The 11425-nt window shown below is 40.4% G+C and overlaps 1 protein-coding gene and 2 non-coding genes across 4 annotated transcripts; 1 reads left to right on the plus strand and 2 right to left on the minus strand.

Annotated features, from left to right (window-relative positions):
- Window positions 1-2474: 2474 nt before the first annotated feature.
- LOC128610837 (small nucleolar RNA SNORA13) lies at window positions 2475-2612 on the minus strand. Its single transcript, XR_008386441.1, has one exon. It is a non-coding gene; the product is annotated as a small nucleolar RNA SNORA13 (small nucleolar RNA).
- A 684-nt stretch (window positions 2613-3296) lies between these two features.
- Window positions 3297-3429, minus strand: LOC128610836 (small nucleolar RNA SNORA13). The gene has a single exon (XR_008386440.1). It is a non-coding gene; the product is annotated as a small nucleolar RNA SNORA13 (small nucleolar RNA).
- Window positions 3430-3992: 563 nt separating this feature from the next.
- On the plus strand, window positions 3993-10222 carry LOC128609788 (choline-phosphate cytidylyltransferase A-like). Of its 2 annotated transcripts, XM_053628568.1 has the most exons (10): window positions 3993-4317; window positions 6281-6398; window positions 6710-6809; window positions 6957-7073; window positions 7157-7308; window positions 7611-7689; window positions 7796-7938; window positions 8063-8119; window positions 8153-8251; window positions 8710-10222. In XM_053628568.1, exons 2-10 carry the CDS (start codon window positions 6288-6290, stop codon window positions 8935-8937), a joined length of 1086 nt encoding a protein of 361 aa, XP_053484543.1. In that variant the 5' UTR covers window positions 3993-4317; window positions 6281-6287; the 3' UTR covers window positions 8938-10222. The 2 variants fall into 2 exon arrangements, with proteins under 2 accessions (XP_053484543.1, XP_053484542.1); XM_053628567.1 differs by having other exon boundaries at window positions 4004-4317; window positions 8063-8251.
- The last annotated feature ends 1203 nt before the right edge of the window (window positions 10223-11425 follow it).

An 11425-nucleotide genomic window follows, 5' to 3' on the forward strand; every position in this document is an offset into this window, starting at 1 on the left:
TCACATTTATGGCGTTATTATGACGTCACAGATTTTAAAAAAATATTGTTTCACAATAAGATTTGTCAAAAACTACTGTTTAACGTACTTCATCTAAAGATGAAGACAGTAAACTTAATTAACGAACTGTTCTGTATTTTAGAATATATTGTACCAACATTTCTGCTGTAACAACACGTAATTGTTACAGACGGTAAAAATGAGCAAATAAAGAAATGAAAATCTGTATAAACAAACACATAAATCAGCGTTTCATAAGAACTATAAACAGCCTAAAAACCACTACATACAATAACTATGGGGGGAATAAATATTACATTTATTCGCTATCTAATTTTCTATACTTCTTGATAAAATTATTCATTAGATATATGAAGCCACCTCAAAACTTTTTTATGCTTTTTTTTCTGACACCGGAAGTAAAAAAATCCCCACCGATAAACGAAGCACTTCCGTTTCCACTCGAATTTGAATTCTAGTATAAAATGTGGTGCGGAGTTTTACGCAGCACGCATCAAATGCTTTGGCGTTTCTATTAATTAAAGTCACAAATAAGAGAAATTGTTTTAAAAATGCGTATAGCTGAAAAGAATGAGGGGGATTTCACTTCCGGGATTGGTTTGACGCTTTGACGTCATCACGCAGTGCAAAATAGATTCGCGACTAAAATATTTTTAAATATATATATATTATCAATATTATACATCATTTGTATTAGAATATAATTGTGAATAAAATAATTTGATTCAGACAAATTTACATATATACACACGCTTTATATATATCAGTGCAGATCACAAAATGACCGACATTTTGCTAAATTAAATTCTACCTTAATATAATTGGGCAGAAGTCATATTTTGGTGATTAAGTGTTAGAAATGGACAGGTGTGTTTGATGGAGATAGAACAGACATCTTTAAGAAAAGCGATATGAACCTACAAAATCACTAACATGCTAACTAACTAGCACACCAACAAGCTAGCTGAATAAAGCACTACATTTCCATCAGCAGTTACATACATTATCTGTTTCATAAAACTCAATTCACAAATATAAAGCTAGTCATTTTATATCAAGCTATTCTATGCATCTTTCTACATGCTGTATTCAGAATTATATTTTTAAGTGTAATTCCAACCTTCTGAAGTTATAGAGCAGCTCTTACTGCGGTTCCTGTCTTATAACCCTGTGGAAATGCTTAAGGAAATTTTGATTTGTGCTTTTTAAATGAATAATCAGCCAGTCACATACACATTTTCTCTCTCCTTCAAACTCAACATACAATGAAACCACACACAGAGCACTGGAAGAGCAAGCTTTATTTGAAATCACAGGGGAGGGGAAAAGAAAAAAAAAGCATTAAAAGTTAACACATAAGTGACATAGAAGAGATAAAACTCACCTGCATAGTAAAAACCACACCTGACAGTGTTTCAAACGTTATAAAGTCGGTTTCAGATGGTGTGACTCCAGCGCTCTATAGTCATCATTCTCCCTCACAAGATAACTGTACAAGATTCCAATAAAATCTGGGCTGAATTCTAGAACATTTTTGTGGATCTTCTAATGAAGATCTTCTAATGGCAGACCTGCGATTAAAGAAAATTACCACGTTCTTACGCCACCAACTTCCCAGAAATCATCCCGTGCAGAAAACTACTCACAAACATGACATGAGCACGAGTTAATAAGGCCATTACAATGTCCGTTAGCACGTTATGATTTTCTCCATCGCTGTGACTGTATTCATAGCTGTGCCATGAGTTTGCCATCCTCCTATTTTTGGATTTTAGTCTAGAGTTATAGCATGAGCGCTCACTCTAAAGATTGAAATTAAAAACCGCTCACACATTGAACACATTTCACACAACTTGAATGCATTACGCTTTGTTAGACACCGAGCTCAACTCACGACCAAATAATTGACAACGTGGGATTTTTTTAAAACCGGCAAAATCATACAGAGTAAACCCAGCTTAGTTGACATGATTATTTCTGAACCAATAAAGACTTAATCATTTTTAAAAACAGCTTCAGATCCTCGTGTTACTTTTGCTAACATTGTTCCTACAGAAGTGCGTACTATTAACTGGAATCCCGAGAGCGAGGCTGGGCGATATGACCATCTAATATGATAGTGAGTCACAGTACACTTTTATATTTTAAAAATTACAAATGGACTGTAAACATGAAATTCAAATGAATTTTACATTTTTGTACAAAATCTTTCTATTTTTCCTCCTCTTTAGAGTTAATTTTATTTTTGTAGTGTGTGAGCAAACCTATACATGTACTTCACCCATAATCAAATAAGATGCTCTGCTAAAGTTATTAAATGTGAATGTAAATGGTGTTCGAACGCAGCAGTCGCTTCCATCCGCTCATCATCATCATCCACCTGCAACGAGAGAGAGAAATATTCAACACTAGCATTGTAGCTCACAAAGCCAGCTCTAGGGGTTTAAATACCCGAGTGTTCTTCTCGAGGTAGAAGAGTCAGGACTCAGTGAGACGTCCTGCCTTTACTCTACACCGTGAAAAGATTTACTGTGCGCCTTTTCTGACACCACGTTCGTCACAGACAGGAACGAACGAGCAACACCAAGGCCAGACTGAAACGACACAGTCATCCAGACATCTTGCTCACTTCTGATGAGAAATGGAAGCAGCTACATGTTACAAATAACTTGCTAAAGACAAATTATTCAGACCACATTGTTGCTTCTTTTTTTTTTTTAACAGCATCGCACCCGATTGAGAAACTCAGTACGAGCAGCGTGTATTCTTTATCGCTCGATAGTGTGAGCAAAGGGAAGGGATCGTGGAAGTTGGAGGTTTAGTAATGTGGTTAATGTACCTTGTATAACTCTGCCCCTTCAAAAAAAGTTTGAAGGAAGCAGTAGCTAAAAGCACACGCAGTGATTGACATGACTTGACCAGAGATGCAATTTAACAAGGTAAAAAGTCAGACTGTCTTCTTCAAAGCTTGTACACAGAGACTTACACCTGTAGTTATGGAAATGATTTGTGGTGAGGAACTTATCAAAAATAAGTCTTATCCTGGGATTAAATGATTCTGCAGTGGTAACTTATGGTAAATATAATACATTTACATAATATCTTTTCACCTGTGTTTAACATGAGCATCCGCAGCATGTTCAGGCACCTCAGCCGTCCTCATGGTGTGAATAATCAGGCTTTCAAATCCTACCTGCATAAAAAAAGGCAAGAAATGAGAGTTTAATCAATGTAGCAGTGATACAGAATGAACCTCTTGTGCAAGAGTCCTTTCAGGATGTCCTTGTCACAGCACTTCACAGAAATCAGTGGGATTTTGTGAATTTGAAGCCGTTTCAAGTGTTTTTGTGCGCCTTATTTGACACCACATCCATCTAGAACAAAATGAACGGGCAACACATAAAGGCAAAAACAACGAGTTTTTTTTTTGTTTTTCAAAAAGAAAAAAGAAGGCATGCATTTTAAAGTAAGGGAAAGAGCACTGTTTCATATTTGTGTCCGTTTTACTTGTTTAAATATTTAAACAGATTTATTTTAATTACATCGTTTCTAAACATTCAGAATATAAAACTAAACCTGCTCACACACCTATTAGGACTCAGAAGACAAGAAAAAGGTTAAAATATGGATTTAAAAACCTCATTTTCTTTATCCCACGTTGCTCCATGAGACCACTGCAGCACACGCAACTCTTCAATCTTCACCACGCGGACGCGCTTTAGATACCGGAAGTGAGGACTCCATAAACTGTAAGGACTTCCCCTCCCACACACACACACACAAAAGAGGTGACCATCAAAGCGCCAGATTAAAAATATTTGCATGAATGATAAAATATATTAATACAACAGTAAAAAACAAAAACAAAATTAAGAAGTCATAATGAATAATAATAATTGTTCCTTCCAAGTTCCGCGTAGTTCACTGGTTGAATCCCGAATACATTCCAGTACAAAACCGAGTTCACTACGTAGCACGTAGGGAATATTACAATTCAGCGTATGCGAGATGTACGCGCTCTATTTGAGCTGAATTAATTTAGAAGTTTTAGCGAAGTGTTTTAGAAAGCGACTTGTTTTCCTCGAGCTTCCTTGCAGACGTCCTCTAAACGCTGAAGCACCCAGGTGTAGTGAGGAAGGGTGAAATTAGGACGCGGCCCGAGTCCTGCGCCCTAACTGTCAAGCAGGGCGAAATCGTCCGCTTGCTAGCGTCAAGTGTCCCTATTCAGAGCGCATTTATTCACGTTAATCTCCTACTAGGTGGAGCTTTACACACCTGACCCACAAAAGGACGAGGGTAAGTAGTTAACTAGATGTGCTGCTAGTTGTTTATGATATATTAACTCGTTTAATGTGAAGTAAATGCTAGGTTAGATTAAATGTGAGTGTTGAACATGTACATGAGTTCAGTTATACGTTTAAGGGTAGTTTAGTTAACTAACTAGCTAACAAAATAACTATTCAGGAGGTAGTTGTCTTTCTAAACTAGCTAAATTGTCAACTAACTAAGCAGCTAGTCTGCTCTGTAGTAATGTGTCGTTAGCGAACCAGTCGGCTCTTCGAGACGGCTCTTTTTTTTAGGTGAATCGACTCGCACGGATTAGTATTTCTAAAAAAAAAAAATGGCAATTAAGATACTCCATTGATGTTAAAAAAATATTTAGATACATTAATACCTATGCTGTATGCTGTTTGTCCATCCACATGTGTACAGGAGTGCTTTGATAATTTAGCATAATAATAACTTTGCTCGTGTTTTAAATAATGATTTATAGATTGAATGCAACGCACAATAATGTTATTTAAATTTAAATGAGAATGTTGAATAAGACTTCAGAGTCATAATCTGTATCGTGTCCTAAATATTGTCTGGTTCATAAAACTCACTCAGAGTCGACTCTTATTAGTGAGCTGAGCCGAATGATTTGACTCACTGATTCACTAAAAAAGCAAAGAGGTTTAAATGGGCGTGTTGAAGCAACAAATGTGCAGGAAAGAGGAGCTCCAAGGGACTTTGGGATTATACACACATCATTTGTCTGTGCTAATATTTGTATATAGTTGATATGTATGTATAGTGTTATAGATTTGTTATAGACATGTTATAATCAAACCCCCAAGGAAGACGGCTGCTATTTTTTGCCTCGGCTATGGTACATGTCTGAGCAGCTGCAGGGTGACGGAGCAGTTATTTAGGCCTCATGCAGAGAAAGTTAGGGCTTATTCAGCTGTACACACGTCCCTTGATGATAACCGCACTGAGACACCTCCCTCACCGTGATGACTGAGGGAAGAAAAAAGATCCAGAATGGCTCCGGGTTCCGATTGCCACACGGTTCTGGAGATATAATCATCATTATCGTAATCATAAGTAATCATTTACATATCAGAAGTGATTGGTGCAAAGCTGTGGAGCTTAATTAGTGACATCACAACCCGAGCTGACGCGTGGCCCCGCCCACACATCAGTTTTACACCAAGCTATGTTCCTACACCAAGAACGGAGGAGACGTGAGTTATCTGGACAGGACATCAAGACACCGCCGCATCAAGCCAGAGATAATCAACGCTACACTGACCCGAAAAACAAGCTGGAAGACACGGGCCATGTTCCAATATGGTCTTTAACTCACCCTGGTCCACTTCCCCTAGCATTTTCTTATTCTAGTGTTCTTTTTGGCAGGGCTGATTTGTCACTTTGTTTTCTTTTTTGTCATTTTGCAATTTTCTTCTATTTTTTGGTCATTTTGACAGTTTTTTTGGTCATGTTGCCATTTTAATTTTTTGTCATTTTCATTTCTTATTTTGTAATTTTTTGACCACAATTTACTTTTTCAAAGCAGCAACAACAGCAAAAAAAAAAAGGCAGAATGAAAATGTGAAACCTTGCATCAAAGATTTCATAATTGATCTAAAAATGTTACATGACCAAAAAACATGACCTCTTTACATTTATTCCACTTTCACTGCACATAACTACATCTGCAAATAGCATATCTGTACATACACAATCCTGTATCTTTAGTACTGTATTGTATTATATTATATTTCATTATTGCTTATTTTTTTATAGTGTTATATTCCTTTTTTTCTGCTTTATAAAACCTTTAGAGCGCATCTCTCCGAAATACAGTGAAATACAGTGTCTACTCTTATTTGAGATATTTAGGTGTTAACATATTGCGACTGTAATTTCGATTTATTTTACTCTGATTTACTTGAGCGGGAGTGTTGTAGAGTATTTGTTATTTTTCCTGCAGGATTTCGATGGATGCTCACGCTTCATCCCACGCTCCCTCCCGGAAGAGGAAGAGAGACGACTCCAACGGAGAGACGGAGGAAGGAGAGACGACGGCCAGATATAAACACCACACTGTGGTAATAACGCAGGGCTTTAAAAAGAGACGCTGTGGAAGCGATTTCCTTTACAAACCTGCACAATACAAACCATTAGAAATTCAGATTCAAGATGACTCCAAACAGAAATATTCTGGGACTGAAAATGATTACGGTTTTACAATTTTAAACATTAAGTACAACATTTTAACATAAATGCAAACACAATTTTTTCTAATAAGCGAAATAACAATGTGTGAGAATTATTTTTTTCTTTTCTTTTGGTTTACTTGACATCTAATTATGCTGTATGTGGCCCCTGAACTAAAATGAGTTTGACACCTCTGGTTTAGGCTCTAAGAGATCCGGCTCCATATGCCGATCAGCTCGATTCGTTGGAGGATCAGCCATATGAACGCGTCAGCATGGAGGAGGCTCGAAGGGGAACACCACGTAAGTCTCACACACACACACACACACACACACACACACACACACACACAGTGATATAACACAACGCTTGCACAGGCTATGCTCAAGTTGACTATTGATGTGTTTTATGTGTGTGTGTGTGTGTGTGTGTGTGTGTGTCTGTGTTAGCTGACAGGCCGGTGAGGGTGTACGCAGACGGCATCTTCGACATGTTTCACTCAGGACACGCCCGCGCCCTCATGCAGGCCAAAGACCTCTTCCCCAACACACACCTCATCGTCGGAGGTACACACTGACCTTAAATACCGAGTGTGTTGATAAAGTGTGTGTGCGACAGACTGATAGAGTTATGATTGTGATGTGCGCAGTGTGCAGTGACGACCTCACACACAAACTGAAGGGCTTCACCGTGATGAACGAGGAGGAGCGCTACGACGCCGTCACACACTGCCGCTACGTGGACGAGGTGGTGCGCAACGCGCCGTGGACCCTCACGCAAGACTTCCTCACCAAACACCGGGTGTGTGTCTGCCACATTTACTGAAGGATCACACACACAAACACATCATCGTGGGCAATCTAGAATAGTTCCCTAAGTACACACACACACACACACACACACACTACTGTATAGATACTACATTATAGTACTTCGAGTAATGCAGCTCAGCCACTGCAGCGCCTCAGCTATGGGGCGCCATTATTTCTGTCCTGACTGATCTTAATTGTCTGAATTTATGGATTTCCTTCATGACATAATAATATGAAACTTGTCTGTGCAGAGTGTTATACTGGAGCTCTAACCTGCGTGTGTGTTCTCAGATTGACTTTGTTGCTCATGATGATATCCCATACTCCTCAGCAGGGAGTGATGACGTGTACAAACACATCAAAGAGGCAGGTGAGGGAAACACACACACACACAGTGTTTATTCAGAAAATAAATTCCTTTCCACTCCCCTTTATTCCGTCCCGTATACGTACACGTGTTTATTATGTATGTTCAGGTATGTTTGCTCCGACCCAGCGCACCGAGGGCATCTCTACGTCCGACATCATCACACGCATCGTCCGCGACTACGACGTGTATGTGAGGAGAAACCTGCAGCGCGGCTACACGGCCAAAGAGCTCAACGTCAGCTTCATCAACGTGAGTCTTCACCTCATCTTGACCTGCCCACTACACTCCTCCTCTCTCTCTCTCTCTCATACACACACACACACACACACATACACATACATCACAACGCTGCGTGTTTGCTCTCCGGTCACAGGAGAAGAAGTACCACCTGCAGGAGCGTGTGGATAAGGTGAAGCAGAAGGTGCGAGACGTGGAGGAGAAGAGCAAAGAGTTTGTGCAGAAGGTGGAGGAGAAGAGCATCGACCTGATCCAGAAGTGGGAGGAGAAATCCCGGGAGTTCATCGGAAACTTCCTGCAGATGTTTGGGCCTGAGGGAGCACTGGTGAGTCGCGCCGCCTATAAGAGGAAAAACCTTCATATCCTACGTTGCGTAAACGTCCATATAAGGAAATTGGCTAATGTGAATGTTTACGTGTTACTCTGTCGGGTTTAAATCACTTACGCATTTGAATTACAACAAGCGTTTTGTCGCTCCGTATTAAAGTATGGAATAAATCCGTAAATGAAGACCGATCGGATAATCTGTTTAGTGAAGAGAAAAGTAACGGCACCCTATAAAAGGAGTTCGAGTCAGTGTGTGCTCTTTCACCGTTTCCGCTCTTTCTGAGTCTTTTATAGAGATTTGTGGGCGTGGTTAAATTTAAATATACATGTGGTGACGATACGCAAACTTTTGTCAGGAATCTGGCAGGAATTTTAGCTCATTCACACAATACTTTACTAAAAGAGTGTTTTTTTTCCTGCCTCGGTGTGTTTGTGTGTGTGTGTGAGCGTGTGTAGAAGCACATGCTGAAGGAAGGGAAAGGCCGTATGCTGCAGGCCATCAGTCCTCGTCACAGCCCGAGCAGCAGCCCTACCCGTGAACGCTCGCCCTCGCCCACCTTCCGCCTCCCGTTCTTCACCAAGACCTCGCCGCCCGCCTCGCCCCGCGCCAAGCGCCAACGCCACGACATCATCACCACTCACGGTCAGAACATCAGCGAGGACGAGGAGGACGACGAAGATTAAGAAGGAGCACGTCGGATGCTGGGTGTGGAAATGCTGACACGGAAACTCCTCGCTGCTCGACATCCTCCATCAGATATGGAGCCAAGAATGGATCATTCTATTTTTAAAAATGTCACTCGTTGCAGCTACGGCTGTGTGTGTGCGTGTGTGTGCATGTGTGATGTTACAGCATGAGTGTTCTGGCTCTCGTTTCCTGTAAAGATCCGGTTTTTGGGGAAGAGCCGCTGTTTTTACTCTGGAGTCATCTGTCAGTGTGCGCCGGATCGTTTTATTGTTATTCGTTTTTAAAAACAAACTATTTTTGTTCTTAATACAGTTCGAAAAGAAGCTCGGAAAAGAGGCTGTGCTTTTTTTTGTGTATGTTGTTACATATACAAAGCTTGCTGTACCTCTCTTTATCTTAAAAACACGAAATGCCTGCGCTTGTTGGTCAAGAGACGTGGTGTAAAGACATGATCGTTGCTATGGTTACATCTGAGACAGTGTCGTTTCTCTCTGCGGGATTCAAAAAACAAACAAACATAGTATTTATGATGGTTATGCAGTATAAATACGTTGGAGCTCTGTTACCTCGATAAGAAAACAGTGCCAGCCAAACAGAAACGAGTATTTTACATATTTTGGATGTCAGAAATCGTAACTGACGTTTTATGGATGTTTTTTTTCCCCCAAAAGGTATTGCGACGTGTATTGGAATAAGTCTATAGGGGTAACCTTAACCCAGACAAACATTAAGCTGGACTACGCCAGCAGGAGGCGCTGAAGTGCACCCATTATGGAAAGTTAGCTATAGCTAGGTGACTAGCCTCTTAGCGGAAAGTTAGCTACATTAACCTCGACTGCATTTAGGGTGCACAGGATATTTAACGTCTAATCACATCTTTGCTTTACTACTCAACTTTTATTATGTCTTGGACGTCTTGTCAGGTTGTGTCATGTTCACCAAAACAAGTGTTCGAAAAACATAACTCATCATGAATAAATGATCATTATTATGGAAGTGTAATATACGCGGCACGTACGCAATCTTTTCTGACTCGACGCTCGTAACGAGCTCGGCAGGTTTTACTGCACCGCTGGATCTCTGCTGATCTGAGCATGTGTATAAACTGTAGGATTATTATGTACAGATGCTGTAATAAACTCACTAATTAATTAGTCTCGCACTGCACAAAATGGAGTTTCTTATTGGTAAGATGCTTTTTTCTTTCTGTCTGCTGTCTGCTCGGGTTTCTAAATGTCCCAGAACACAGATTATTAAATCAGTGCAACATAAACAAAACTAGATATGAATTTCTTATTCCTACAGTACCTGACAACCAGGTTTGTGTGTGTGAAAGAGCGAGAGTGAACACTACACATCACATCTATCCTCACAGCACTGCACCGCTTCCGCCCTACGCACCATAACATCCGAGTGATGGTGAGGAAGTCCGCTCACGCAGCGTCATATCACTAGGATGTTAATTAGCGTTTGGGACACGCCCTTATTCTATAACTCTCTCTTTCTCTCTCTCCATTATAACTGTTCATACACACAGGACACGGTTCACGTTTGCATAATTCTCTACTGTTTGTTTAGTTTAACTCATCCACCTATCTCAGAGGGAAAGTGTGGGACGGGAGACGGCTGGTCACGCGGTCAGCAGCGCGTCTTGTAGATGCCTGCTAATATTTGTATACAGTTGGTATGTATGTATAGTGTTATAGATGTGTTATAGACATGTTATAATCGAACCCCCAGGGAAGACGGCTGCTATTTTTTGCCTCGGCTCTGGTACGTGTCTGAGCAGCTGCACGGTGACGGAGCAGTTACTTAGGCTTCATGCAGAGAAAGTTAGGGCTTATTCAGCTGTACACATGTCCCTTGATGATAACCGCACTGAGACACCTCCCTCACCGTGATGACTGAGGGAAGAAAAAAGATCCGGGTTCCGATCTCCACACGGTTCTGGAGATATAATCATCATTATCGTAATCATAAGTAATCATTTACATATCAGAAGTGATTGGTGCAAAGCTGTGGAGCTTAATTAGTGACATCACAACCCGAGTTGACGTGTAGCCCCGCCCACAAATCAGTTTTACACCAAGCTATGTTCCTACACCAAGAACGGAGGAGACATGAGTTATCTGGACAGGACATCAAGATGCCGCCACATCGAGCCAGAGATATTCAACACTACACTGACCCGAAAAACAAGATGGAAGACACGGGCCATGTTCCAATATGGTCTTTTACTCGCCCTGGTCCACTTCCCCTAGCATTTTCACCCTTGGTTGGTTGAGTTCTGGATGCTGTGTTCACATAACTGTACATCTGTAAATAGCATATCTGTACATAAATAATCCTGTCTATTATTGCTATGTCTTTAGTACTGTATTATATTTACAACCCCGATTCCGAAAAAGTTGGGACAGTATGGAAAATGCTAATAAAAACAAAGTGGAGTGATGTGTAAATGGTCTTTGACTTATATTTAAACAA

The sequence above is a fragment of the Ictalurus furcatus genome, chromosome 7, assembly GCF_023375685.1.
Source record: "Ictalurus furcatus strain D&B chromosome 7, Billie_1.0, whole genome shotgun sequence".
Classification (NCBI taxonomy): domain Eukaryota; kingdom Metazoa; phylum Chordata; class Actinopteri; order Siluriformes; family Ictaluridae; genus Ictalurus; species Ictalurus furcatus.

Excerpts from the sequence above, each read along its gene's own strand:
- LOC128609788 (XM_053628567.1), top strand. The coding sequence starts at position 6,288 with ATGGATGCTCACGCTTCATCCCACGCTCCCTCCCGGAAGAGGAAGAGA. Across the intron at positions 7,074-7,156 it reads CACACACCTCATCGTCGGAG|TGTGCAGTGACGACCTCACA; the intron begins GTACACACTGAC and ends TGATGTGCGCAG. Across the intron at positions 7,309-7,610 it reads ACTTCCTCACCAAACACCGG|ATTGACTTTGTTGCTCATGA; the intron begins GTGTGTGTCTGC and ends GTGTGTTCTCAG.